The sequence below is a fragment of the Giraffa tippelskirchi genome, chromosome 5 (assembly GCF_054371585.1).
Source record: "Giraffa tippelskirchi isolate mGirTip1 chromosome 5, T2T-mGirTip1v1.2.pri, whole genome shotgun sequence".
Lineage (NCBI taxonomy): Eukaryota > Metazoa > Chordata > Mammalia > Artiodactyla > Giraffidae > Giraffa > Giraffa tippelskirchi.
In genome coordinates this window covers 183794597-183807993 of record NC_137279.1, presented here as the reverse complement: position 1 = coordinate 183807993, position 13397 = coordinate 183794597, and the positions used below count along the sequence as shown (strand labels likewise).

The following is a 13397-nucleotide window of genomic DNA, read 5'->3' as shown; positions in this document are numbered from 1 at the left end:
TGTAAAGTGTTGGAACAGTATCTGGCACTTAATATTAAGGAAATGTTTAATAATGTTAGGTGTTAATATTACTATCATAATTTTAATAAATCTCTTACAGAATTCTGTAGGTTAGTATTTGGCTTGTGGTTATCACATCCATATTCCTGAGATCTCTTTTTGTAATATCACTGTATGATAAGAGATGTGGATCTTTATCTGCTGTTGTGAACAAATTGGGAAAATTCCCCCTTTTCTCATGTTCTGGAACCATTCATATAACATGGAACAGAATTATCTCTTTAAGGAATGGTTGGACGCATTACACAGTAAACCACTGGGCCAGAAATTCTTTGGTAATTTTTGATAACTTTCTCAGTGTTCTCTTTAATTGTTGCTTAATTCTTGCTTTTTATTCCTTTCTTTGCAGTTTTTAAAGAAAAAAATTGTACGTAGTTTAAAAGTTTGATCATGTATCAAATTGATTAGTCTATAGTTATGTAAAAAATTCCCTTGAAAGTGTTAATCACTCAGTGGTGTCTGACTCTTGCGACCCCATGGACTGTAGCCCACCAGACTCCTCTGTCCATGGGGATTCTCCTGGCAAGAATACTGGAGTGGGTTGCCATGCCCTCCTCCAGGGAATCTTTCCAACCCAGGAATTGAACCCAGGTCTCCCACATTGCAGGCAGATTCTTTACTGTCTGAGCCACTAGGGAAGCCCAAGAATACTGAAGTGGATAGCCTACCCCTTCTCCAGGGGATCTTCCTGACCCAGCGATCAAACCAGGGTCTCCTGCATTGCAGGCAGATTCTTTACCAGCTGAGCTACCAGGGAAGCCCACTGGAATGAATAATTAATTCCCTTATATTTATTAAATCTCTAAGATGAGTTTTAAAATTGGAGGGGCATAAATATGTTCACTGTCTTCATTGTGATGATGGTTTCATAGGTTGATACATATGCTCAGTTCAGTCGCTCAGTTGTGTCTGACTCTTTGTGACCCCATGAACCGCAGCACGCTAGGCCTCTCTGTCCATCACCAACTCCTGGAGTTTACCCAAACTCATGTCCATTGAGTCAGTGATGCCATCCAACCATCTTATCCTTTGTCATCCCCTTCTCCTCCTGTCTTCAATCTTTTCCAGCATCAGGGTCTTTCCAATGAGTCAGTTCTTTGCATCAGATGGCCAAAGTGTTGGAGTTTCAGCTTCAGTATCAGTCCTTCCAATGAATATTCAGGACTGATTTCCTTAAGGATGGACTGGTTGGATCTCCTTGCAGTCCAAGGGACTCTCAAGAGTCTTCTCTGGCACCACAGTTCAAAAGCATCAATTCTTCGGCGCTCAGCTTTCTTTATAGTCCCAACTCTCACATCCATACATGACTACTGGAAAAACCATAGCCTTGACTAGATGGACCTTTGTTGGCAAAGTAATGTGTCTGCTTTTTAATATGCTGTCTAGGTTGGTCATAACTTTTCTTCCAAGGAGCAAGCATCTTTTAATTTCATGGCTGCTGTTACCATCTGCAGTGATTTTGGAGCCCCAAAAGATAGTCTGTCACTGTTTCCACTGTTTCCCCATCTATTTCCCATGAAGTGATGGGACTAGATGCCATGATCTTAGTTTTCTGAATGTTGAATTTTAAGCCAACTTTTTCACTCTCTTTCACTTTCATCATGCGGCTCTTTAGTTCTTCTTCACTTTCTCCGATAAGGGTGGTGTCATCTGCCTATCTGAGGTTATTGATATTTCTCCCAGCAATCTTGATTCCAGCTTGTGCTTCGTCCAGCCCAGCGTTTCTCATGATGTGCTCTGCATATAAGTTAAATAAGCAGGGTGACAATATACAGCCTTGATGTACTCCTTTTCCTATTTGGAACCAGTCCAATTCTAACTGTTCCATCCTGACCTGCATACAGATTTCTCAAGTGGCAGGTCAGGTGGTCTGGTATTCCCATCTCTTTAAGAATTTTCCAGAGTTTGTTGTGATCCACACAGTCAAAGGCTTTGGCATAGTCAATAAAGCAGAAGTAGATGTTTTTCTGGAACTCTCTTGCTTTTTCGATGATCCAGCGGATGTTGGCAACTTGATCTCTGGTTCCTCTGCCTTTTCTAAATCCCGCTTGAATATTTGGAAGTTCACGGTTCACGTACTGTTGAAGCCTGTCTTGAAGAATTTTGCTAGTATGTGAGATGAGTGCAATTGTGTGGTAGTTTGAGCATTCTTTGGCATCGCCTTTCTTTGGGATTGGAATGAAAACTGACATTTTCCAGTCCTGTTGCCACTGTTGAGTTTTCCAAATTTTTTGGCATATTGAGTACAGCACTTTCACAGCATCATATTTTAGGATTTGAAATAGTTCAACTGGAATTCTATCACCCCATGAACAGTATGGAAGCAAACCCCATGAACAGTATGAAAAGGCAAAAAGATGGGACACTGAAAGATGATACATATGTTGCTGCTGCTGCTGCTGCTGCTAAGTCAGTCGTGTCCGACTCTGTGTGACCCCATAGACGGCAGCCCACCAGGCTCCGCCGTCCCTGGGATTCTCCAGGCAAGAACACTGGAGTGGGTTGCCATTTCCTTCTCCAGTGCATGAAAGGGAAAAGGGAAAAGTGAAAGTGAAGTCGCTCAGTCGTGTCTGACTCTTAGCAACCCCATGGACTGCAGCCCACCAGGCTCCTCTGTCCATGGGAGTTTCCAGGCAAGAGTACTGGAGTGGGGTACCATTGCCTTCTCGCGATACATATGTTAGGACTGGTTAAATTGTATATTTTGTGTATGTGTAGTTTACCTATGTGAATGATACCATAATTTTTAAAAGTCTACCAATTTCATCTTTCCAAAGTACAAGCTGACATTTATGAATTCCATTGTTCATGATTTCTGATTTTTAAAAATTTCTCCTAAAATAAGAAATACATTTTATTATTGATAAAAAGAAATGGTGTATGCTGGAAGTGTTGGTGATTCATTTTCTGATAGAAGGGTATACAATTTTATGTTTATTATACTACCTTGATTTCATTCTCCCTAGGCTGTTATTTAAGTATTTTTAAAAAAGAAAACATTGATGGAGATACAGTTTTTTTCTTAAGCCATTCTTATTGTTTGGAGGCCAGAAACTCTAGGTTTAGAGAAGGTGTGTAAGTGGAAAGACCTGAGTTTTGGCTCATATAGTAGAGGCGCTTGGGTGTGAATTAGCTATGAATTGAGATGCAGGGATTAAACTGGAGACAGAAGGAGCCAGTAGCTTTCTGGGAAGGTACATCAGGAATAACTGGAAGAAGTTTGTCTGCATAAAAAAACAAGATGCTGTCTGGAATTCCTTTATACTCTACTACTCTGCCAAGAGTGAAATCCTTGATGATGAAGATGCTTTGCAGAGGGACCCGCAAGGCCAGAGCCAGGCTTGACTCCACTAGCCACTTTGGAGGTGGATCAGAACAGTGACCATTGCTTTTCCACAGAGTTAAGGTGCCTTTCACAGAGTGAGGCTTGGCATTTAGAACAGGAGATTCAAACTCTTCTTAAAGAATGCTGAGCTTCCAGCTTAGTTACACCAAGGCAAAGACCTCGCTGTTTTTGAGGATGTTTTGATGCCTTGATTCAGATCTATCTAGATTTAGTAATCATTCTGGGCACTGCTTGTGCCAAGCACTAAAGGCAGACTGAAATGCATCTTGACATAGTCCCTGTTCTTAGAGAATTTAGAATGTAGTGCAAGAAGCAGACAGTAATTATGGTAGCAGCCAATACTTTGCCTGCATTCTTCTAGGTAATGTTCTGAGCTTTTATATGTATTAACAGTAGTCCGATGAGGTAGGTACTATTTTCACCCTCTAAAATGGAGGAGGAGGAAATTGTGACACATACGTGTGTGCTAAGTCATTTCAACTGTGTTTGACTCTTTGTGACCCTATGGGGCCATAGCCTGCCAGGCTCCTCTGTCCATAGGATTCTCTAGGCAAGAATACTGAAGTAAATGGCTGCATCAGGGTTGGAAGCAAAGCATTGTGGCTCTGGAGTCTTTGTTCTTAACTTTATCTTGTAGAGCGTAGTTCTCAAAGTGTGGTCCCCCAGGTCAGCAGCATCAGCTTCATCTGGAAACTTACTAGAAACATGTATTCTTTGGATCCCACTCAAGAGCTACTGAATCACAACTTCTAGAGGTGGTGCTTAGCAATCAGTGTTTAAACAAGCCCTCCGGGTGGTACCTGCTGTTGAAGAACCTCTCCTAGAGAAAAACAAAAAGCATACTATGAAAAGTGTCAGAAATTAATCTTCCTAATGGGTAGCAACTGGATATGGTTTCTCTCTTGAGTTCCTAGCATCTGGTGTAAAGTAGGCATCAAAAATACAGATGGATTAACACATATGAATGAATATATGGAAAAGTGACGTTTGAGCTGGGTCTCTTAGCACCTATCAGTTGATGCAGACTGAATAGGAGAAATGTTCCTAGAAACTGTGAGACTAGCAAGGAGGTGACTGTGATACTTTTGTCAGGATATGATAAGGGTCTGCATCAGCACAGGGAGCCATCACGAGAATGTCAGGAGATCATGTGAGAGCAGGTAAACAGGTCAGAAGCAAGGGAGAGAGAGAAACTGTCATTTCTGGGATGAAGGTGCCCTTTGTAGAGACAAGAGGTATAGGGCAAGCACTTCTGTGGGAGCAAAGATAAGAGTTTGGTTTTGAACGCTTTAAATTTGAAGTGCTGGTAGATCCAGGTGGAGCTGTCCAGCAGACACTTGGAAATAGGAGTCTGAGACACGGTTGGAAATAGAGATTTGGAAGGATAGTTAAGCCATAAGAATGGATGAGACCTTTAAGCAAAAAAAGTGGAGAGTAGAATGAGAAGACAGCTAGGTTTGAAAACAAGGTGAACACTTTTTTAATGGATCAGAAGCAAGAGGGGGGGCTCTTGAAGAAAACCGAAAAGGACTTAGGCAATAGGAGACCTCAGAAAATGCTGAAGCCAAATAAAAGACTCAAAAAGGAAGGAGAGGCACAGTATCAGATGCTGCAGCGAAAAAAGAATTGAAAATTATCCTTTGAATTTTGACATAAAAAGTGTTTTAAGTGACGTGGTGAGGTCAGAAGTGGATTGACTGAATTCAGGTGTGAGCTGTAAGTGAGAAAGGGAGACAGGTGCTTCCCAGCCCGCAGGTAGAGCTCAGTAGATGCCCTTAAGTTGAGACGGTGACATCTTCCAGGGTAGGCAGCGTCTCTTGCATATCTCTGGTCTCAGCGCCCAGTACTCGGCCTGGAAGAGAGGGTGGCGTCAGTGAGTTCAGTGACTAGGGACGGAGAAAGGCTTCGCGGAGGCAGTCGCTTTGCAGCTGAGGCTTGAAGGATGAGGGTGATTGGGAGGAGAGGTGGGAGGCAGGGCCCCTGGGTGATGGGGCTCTCGGAGTGTGTGAGGGTGGCCTGGGAATGAGGCGGAAATGTGCGCGTGGCTCTGCGCGAATGCGGGGAGGTTGTGTGTAGGCTTGGAGGAACATGTTTGGGGAAAAGACGAGGCCGGAGGCTGCTGCGGGGTGGGGGTGGAGGGTGTGTTGTCCTCCCGCCCCGCCCCACTTACGCCACTGCGCGGTTCCGCGGCGCCTTTACCGGAGCCCTCCCGCCGGGCTGCATGGCGATGGGTGACCGCCAGGGGCCGCTGCCTCCGGTCCCCGGTGCCCCCGCCCCTCTCCATTGGCCTTTGTTGCCGTCGGAGCGCCCCGTTTGACTCGTTCCCGTCCGCCCCCTGGGCCTGGCGGTCGCGCCTGCGCACTGGCAGCTGGCCGGGCGCTCGCAGGGGGAGCTGCTGCAGGCTCCGCGGCGGCGGCGGCAACGGAGGCTGCGGGGGCGGCGGCACGAGCGGCCGGGCTTGGGGGGGCAGCCGAGCCCGGCCCGGGAGCCCAGGCAGCTAAAGTGCGGGGTACCTAGGCCCCTCACGCTGGACTCCACAGTCTCCGGGCCGCCTGACCTCCGCACGGGTATATGGGATGGAAGCGGGACCCTCGGGAGCAGGTAAGGGCCCCCAAGAGCGGGGACGGTGCATGCTCCAGGGACTAGGGGACTCTCGCGTGAAGAGCAGGGTTTCAGAGTGAGGAAGGGTTTTCCTGAGTGAGGAACGGGGCTCTTCTGAGATGCGGGGCCCAGTTTGAAGGGGGCTGTGTGCAGTTCCGGGGGAAACCTTGCGAAGGGAGCTGTGAGACGGGGGCCATTTATCAAAGGAGCCTGTATGCACTCGTGGAGGTGGGAAGTGCTTTGGGAGAAGGGCCTGGACGCACAGGAGGACTCCTGGAGGTACCGGGAGGCCTAGGGAGAGGCCCGGCAGGTGGCAGGGGGCGGGCTCCAGGTGTCCAGGAGAGGGGCTTCGATACAAATGGGCCCAGAGCTGCCGCATGCCCTGGGTGGGGGCTCAGCCGGTATGGGTTGGGCTGGGTTGATGTCTTTTGGGAGAAGGCGCCAGAGCTGGGCTGTGAGCTCCGCCCCAGCCGGGCCTGACGCAGGGGCGAGGGTCAGGGGGCAGTGGGTGGGGATCCAGCCCTGGGATCCCCCCCCTTTAAGTCTGGGGAGCTCGAGTGGAGGCGCCGGAGCATGCGCGGAGGTGGCAGCTGGAAGGGGCTGCCCCATGTGGTGGGGGCGTGGCCCGAACCCCCCTACCCCTAATCCCGCCAGGTTGACTTGGTAAAAGGAGCGCGCTGAGGGGGTGCAGTCTCTCTTAGGTTATACTGGCAGGACACAAATGGAAATGGGTCCTTTCCCCATCTTGGGGGTCTTTTGCTTGGCTCTGAAACCTTCCGCCTCAATTTGCCAAGAATAGGTTGAGGGAAATGGACAAGTTTCTTATTCTGCCACTAGGATGAGGAAAGACTGGGATGGGAGCAATGTTTTAGGTTAGGGACAGGTCCTACTTGAAGACAGGCCTTAGAGAATGTATTGGTTGCTGAGGGACCAAGGCCAGGACCAGGTTTCCATAGAAGGGATTGTTTGCCTGGTTTGCATGTTTCTGGTTCAATAGTGAGCAGAGTTGGGATCTTTTAATCCAAGGATAATGACCTCTCTATTGAATGTTTCCTGAGTTGACAGCCTAATCTTTCTATGCCTTAATGTTTTTATGGTTGCTCTCCCCTACTAGGTATCTTTTCTTTTCGCTCTCTCTACTCCCCAGAAACTGTCAGAGCCATATTATTAGACCCAGCATTGTCAGGTTAGCCTTTTGTCATATATAAGTTGTATGGGGTAGGGGGAAGTTTATAGCTTTCACCATAGTGTGTCCCAGGTGATAGCCTTAACTTCTCCTTATTCACAATCAGGAGAAAAGGAGATTAGAGGGGAAACTGAGGCAAGGCTGTCCCAAGAAGGCCAGAGTCCCTGGATGGGGTGAGGGTGGTGGCACCTCCTATGTCCTAGGTATCTTATCTTTTTGGTGGGAGGAGCATTCTGAACCTAGGAATCTTTTAGATCTTGTCTCACTACTTCTGTTTGATCTGGAGGGGAGAATAGAATTTCCGTTTGGGACATGAATTTTATTTCATTTGGGACATGAGTTTCATTTCTGGTTGAAGCAAGCATCTTTGTCTTTTATACCAGATTTAGTACCTTAAGGAAATAACTCCTGCCAACTCATTCAAGTCATTCATTCAGTGATCTTTAAGTACTTAGTGACTACTTTCACCAAGATGGAAACAACCTTGTAAAGGCTGTATAAGCCTTAGGGTGGAATGCAGGGGGCAACTGACTTAAGAAAACTATTAATACTTCCTTTTTCTCTTAGGCCTCTCTCTCCCTTCCATGAACTGTCTTGATTTGCTGGGCTAGAGACTGCTTGCAACAACCCCTGGCACTAGAGTAGTAGGACACAGAAGTCCAGATGGAGTGCTGGGAGCTGGCACCCATACCAGACTGCTTATGATTGTATTCTGATGAATTCCTAGTGATCTCGAGAGTGATGGAAAAATTGACTTTTTGTTTTTGGTTGTTGTTACAATAAATAAGCTTCTAGGGAAGGAACTAGAGCCTGGTATCTGGAGTTGGCTGTAGCCTAATGGGGCAGCCTTTACCTCATCAAAGGGTGTTATTGAAATTCATTCTGGAAGCTGTGAGTAGAGGGATCCCATAACTGCCTCCTTCCTAGGCTAGGACTATTTTCTTGGAGGTTGGAGGACACAGGACACAAAGCAGTGTATTGTTTCTGGCTTCAATGGGCTCAAGGCCAGATGTGCCGTCTGTGCTTAGGTGTGTTTCAAGCACATATACTGGACTGGGAGCGCCTAGAGGGGGGAGGTGGTGTCTGATTTATCTGTGGAACCAACTAATGTCTAGGCCTTGAACACAAGTACATCTTTATTTTTTGAATTGAGTCACATTCCATTGTGAACATAAATGGTTAAGCACATTGTATGGATATCTAATAATTTGTGTGTACTTAGTGTGTGGATAAATTCTTTTTGGAGATACTGGCCTCTTCCTCTTTGGTTACTGGACAGCTAACCCAGTCTTGAGTTTGTCTTTTGAATGGGCAGTCTAGCTTATTGGTAGGTATGTGGGCCTCAGAACTGCAGGGAAGGGGTCCCTGAGCCAGGCCTTTCGGCTGTTCCTTTTCCTTCTCAGGGCTGTTTGGGGATGGGGGAGGGGGAGTGTCCTTTCCATAGCCCCTCCCTCCTTGCTTTTGTCTGCAGAGAACGGCCCCGCCCCCTTCCCCCAAGGCCCAAGCTTTGTCCTCTGTGCCGGGGCCCTCATCTGCATCACAAAGTGGCCGTCTGTCCCTGTCTGGGTCTGAAGGGAAGTGTCTCCCTTTCTCAGACTAAGAGCTGGGGGCAGGGTGGGGTTGGGGGAACTTTGTACTGCCGTAAGACTTGCAGGAGGATGTGGTGGGAGAGAGGTTCTCTCTTCCTCCTGCCTTCCCTAGTTTGGGTATGAAGGGGAGGGTGGGGGCCTCCCTGTTTTCCCAGAGCCTCCTAGGAATGGAGGGTGCCTAAGGCTAAGTCTCATGTGTAGTCCTATTTCTGAGGAAGAGAAGACTCTGAGGCTAGAGTGTCTGTCCCATCCCCCATCATTTCTACACAGTCCGTAGCTCTAGGGGATGTCTTTCTCCCAAGACTCCAAACAATTATTTAGCCTGGGAGGCTAAGGAGGTGAATGGAATGTAAGAACTTGGGGAGGGGAAGGGTATCTCTTACCAGCTACTTCCTCTAGGGTCTTGTTTGTTCTGAGCTGGATTTGTAATTGTTTCTGAGCAGTTTGCAGGTGTGCATGCGTGTGTGCTTGTGCTTGTGTGTTCTTTGTGGTATGTCTACGGATCTGTTTGTTAATTCATTTCTTATCTGTGGATTGAACACCTCCTGTATGCCAGACACTGGAGATTCAGCAGTGATCAAGGCAGATACATACAGTCTTTGTATCTTTGAAGAACTCACAGTCTAGGTTAGTGAGGGGTATGGGTATGAAGGTAAACTGTCCAGTTCTAAGTGTGTGTTTGGATGTGTGTGTCTGACTATGGCTTGTGTATAGTTTTTGTCCAGCTCTTTCTACAGTAGGTGGCCCAGTGCTAGTAGTTAAGCTTTTACTTCCCCAGGTAGCCAGCCGGGTTCTGAGGGCCTTTTCTCCCCAGGCTGGGTCTCCATTTCCCTGTCGGTGTCTCCCTGTAGGGTAGGCTTGACAGGTGGTTAGAAGGAGACACAGCAGCTTAGCTCTGGGAAGCATGCCCCTCCCTTGAAGGGTTCTGACCTCTTCCTGACCCCCCCAGCTGAGGATATGCCCCATCCCCCAAGCCTGGCCAACTGTGAAAGCAGATCTCTGATAATGGGAGGTTCTCGGCTGTTTTATCCCTCTCTCCTCCCAACTGGGCTGATCCTCTATTGGCCAGGACAATAGTAGATGTGGACAAAGGGTTCTCTTAGGCAGTTTTCCTTTTTCCTTCCCTTTCCCCTCAAGCTAGAAAATAAAACCAGGGGCAGCAATCAGGCTGGTGGCAATAGAGAAAGTAGTGGGAGTTGGCCCAGCCCTAGCCCTTTCCCAGGGGCCTCCGGTGTCTTAAAATTGATCCCTACTGCAACTGTTGGGGCCCTCTGTGTGGAAGGAGGTGTGGGCCTGGAGAGAATCTTCTTTTCTTCTTCCCAGAGCCAGTAATCTCATCTTCTCCAGCATGATAATTGCTGCCCCTCCTTCCTAAGTCCTCTACTCTAGCCTGCTCTTGCCTTAGTCGCCTATGTTTAACCTACCTTCATTCCCTAGATTTTTCTTTTGAACTTTTGCTTCATTCTCTCCCCACTTGCAGCCTTACTTCCTGCCTAGGCTGTCAGCTCTAACCTATCTTACCCCAGCCCCTATTCCAGCCTTTCCTCCTTCCCAATTCAAGCATTTTTCTGCTGTGACCTCCGGTTCTAGCCTCTTTAGCAGCTCCCTGTTTCACCCTTTCTCCTTTCCTTGGTCTCCAGAATCTGTCCTGTTAGCCTTTTCTCCTTTTCCAATCTCAGCCATTCTGTTGCCTTAATCTTTTCCCAGACATTGGCCCTTTTCCTTGCTTGTTGCCCCGCCACACCCCTTTCACTGGCACTTGGCCTTTAGATCGTCCTCCTGCCTGCAGTTGGAGGAGCTTTAAGGTGATGCTTTTTTGTGTGTTCAGGATGGTGATGAGTGAAGTGAGCATCTAGCTGACAGATAATAGGGTCTGCTGGATACCTGGTGGAGGCAGATGCCTCAATCTAGTAGAGGAAAGAAAGAGCCAAATTTAGTCCCTTTGTTTAACATGTAGTAGGAAGTTATTACGTACTCACTTGATGAATTTAAGATAGATAACAAGGGTAATTTTCCTAACTGGAAAGAGTGTTTTAAAAAATGAGCCTGGGTTTCACCCAGTGGAAGTCCTTATTTAGGTTGGGTAGGCAGGAAAGAGGCTTCCCCTACACTCTGCTGCTCTCATTCTAGGAGGCCTTGTGCTTTCTCTGATCAGAGTGGTAAGGAGATTACCAGACTTTACCCTCACCAGGCTCTCTGTCTTGTAGCTGCAGGCGCCTACCTGCCCCCCCTGCAGCAGGTGTTCCAGGCACCTCGCCGGCCTGGCATTGGCACTGTGGGGAAACCAATCAAGCTCCTGGCCAATTACTTTGAAGTGGACATCCCTAAGATTGACGTCTATCACTACGAAGTGGATATCAAGCCAGATAAGTGTCCTCGTAGAGTCAACCGGTAAGTGATGCACATTTAAGCCACTAAGTCCGGTAGTCCTTGTTTTCCTGAGTCTCACAGTCTTAAAAGAATCCAGAGAGGTAAAAGAAAAACTCGTTGAAGGTGATATCACCAAATTCAAGAACATTTTCGAGGAAGAGAGTCTAACTTAAGATAAATGTTGAAGTAGATCACTGGATTTGGCTATTTGGAGACTATTGATACCTTCTGCCACAGCTGTTCCAGTGGAGGAGTTGGGCTGCTGCTGCTACTGCTACTGCGAAGTCGCTTCAGTCGTGTCCGACTCTGTGCGACCCCATAGACGGCAGCCCACCAGGCTCCGCCGTCCCTGGGATTCTCCAGGCAAGAACACTGGAGTGGGTTGCTGTTTCCTTCTCCAGGAGTTGGGCTAGTAGTAATCTAAGAGTAAGTTAAGGAATAGCGGCTTCCCTGGTGGCTCAGATGCTAAGAGTGAGTTAAGGAATAAGTGGAAGGTGATGTGGTAGGGATAGTGAGAGCAGATAGCTTTTTTCTAGGTAAGCTGACAGTGAAGCATGGGAGAAAAGGAATATGTTGGCTTGAGAAGATTATAGGGCTCAAGCCTGCTGCATTTCATTATTTGCTGAAATGAATAAATGAAAAATTTTTAAGAATGAGATGTGGGTATGTTTATAAACCAAGAAGGAGCTAGTGTAGGAGAGGTTAAAGTTACAGGACAGAGAGGAAAGGAATGAGTGGGATGTTCTGGCTAAGGCAGGAGGACATACAGGATACACGATTTGAGGAATTAGCCTTAGAAGAAGTAATAGTTCTTCTTAAAATTTATTTATTTTGTTATAATTTGAAAACTATTCATGCACAGTATGAAAGAAGTTTTTAATATTACAGAAAGAGTAACAGTGAAAAATGTCTCCTATTACCCTGACCTCCGGTCCCCTAGTCCCTTTCCCCAGATACATTCGTTATTACCCTTCTTCAGTACACTTCCAGATATTTTTCTATACATATACAAACCTATTTGTATATGGAACATTTTTTAAAACACACGGAATACAGAATCTTACATATCTTGCTCTGCACCTTGCTTTTTCCACTGAGCAAAGTATTTTGGAAAGTGATACATATCAGTACCTACAGGTGCTTCATTCTTTATTATAAGATATTTAATAATAATCTATTCAGGAACATTTAGGTTGAATCTAAACTTTTGCTACAAAAATGAAACTGTGTAGAATATTAATAGAGATACATTTTTGCTCTCAAGTATGAATGTATCTGTAGGATAAATTCCTAGGACTAGAATTGCTGGCACAGTACATTTACAATTTTTGAGATAGTGCCAGTTTTTGGTTTTTTTTAAGGTAAGTTGTACCAATTTATATCCCCATTAGTAAGGTGTCCCCTCCATATCCACACCAATTCAATATACTGGATTTTTTAATCATTAGCATTCTGATAAGTAGAGAATTATATCTTGGTCTGATTTTAAATTGTATTTCTCTAATGAGTGATGTTGAACATATTTTCAGATACTTAAAAATTTATGGATAGAAGGGATATTTCAAGCATGACAGGAAAGAAAAAGGAAAGGCTTGTGTATATAAATGTGTTTGTTTATATGTCTGGAAACTTGAGGGTGGCCTTGCCTTCTACACTGTACTCTTTTTAAAGTTATTAAAGATGCTTTTTGATCTGAGGTAGGAATGGGTTCTGTTGTTACTGGGGAGTGGGGAAGGTTTGACACAATCTGCGAGGATGGAAGTGATCAGAGTTAAGAAAAGGATTGCTGGGCAGCACTGAGGCCTAATTGACATTGAAAGTGTGTTTTTACAGTTGGCTTCCAATGTGTATTTTCAGTCTTTTTATCCAGTAGTGTTCAAGATGTTTGATTTTGAAAGTGAAGAGGTCAGATGGGTTGAGATTTTGAAGGATTGATGGATACTCTGGAATCTAAATAGCAAAGGACAGGAAGTGAAATCAAGAAAGAGATAATAATGGAGAGAAAACAGGATGGTAGAACTAAAGGCTTCAGAGAGAAATGGAAGAGATGAGGTTCTTCTTCCACACTTTACTGCTATTCCAATTCAGACTTCTTCCTCTGCCTTTTTGGAGTATCATCTTGGGGATTGGAGAAGCCTGGATTTTTGTTCTTGATTCTGGATAGACCCTGAGATTAAGCTCTTCTCCCCTCCGCCGCCTCCTCTGTTCAGAAGGCACTTGTCATCACTCTTTTGGGTCCTTTGGA

The 13397-nt window shown here is 46.0% G+C and overlaps 1 protein-coding gene and 1 long non-coding RNA gene across 15 annotated transcripts in view; one reads left to right on the top strand and one right to left on the bottom strand.

Moving 5' to 3' along the window:
* Nucleotides 1-13397, top strand: part of LOC145505851 (protein argonaute-1) — a 56754-nt gene that overhangs the window by 16177 nt on the left and 27180 nt on the right. For 6 of the 14 annotated variants that reach the window (XM_081488912.1, XM_081488913.1, XM_081488909.1 and 3 more), the window contains exons 1-2: nucleotides 5770-6007; nucleotides 10990-11173. In XM_081488912.1, coding sequence (XP_081345038.1) covers nucleotides 5983-6007; nucleotides 10990-11173 — 209 coding nt within the window. In that variant the 5' untranslated portion in view covers nucleotides 5770-5982. Of the gene's footprint in view, nucleotides 1-5769; nucleotides 6008-6065; nucleotides 6287-10989; nucleotides 11174-13397 lie in introns of those variants that run through there. The other 8 variants (XM_081488922.1, XM_081488918.1, XM_081488919.1 and 5 more) reach the window with 3 other exon arrangements.
* LOC145505858 (uncharacterized) lies at nucleotides 4863-5784 on the bottom strand. The gene is made up of 2 exons (XR_014053323.1): nucleotides 5577-5784; nucleotides 4863-5258 (listed from the first exon to the last, which is right to left on the bottom strand). It is a non-coding gene; the product is annotated as an uncharacterized LOC145505858 (long non-coding RNA).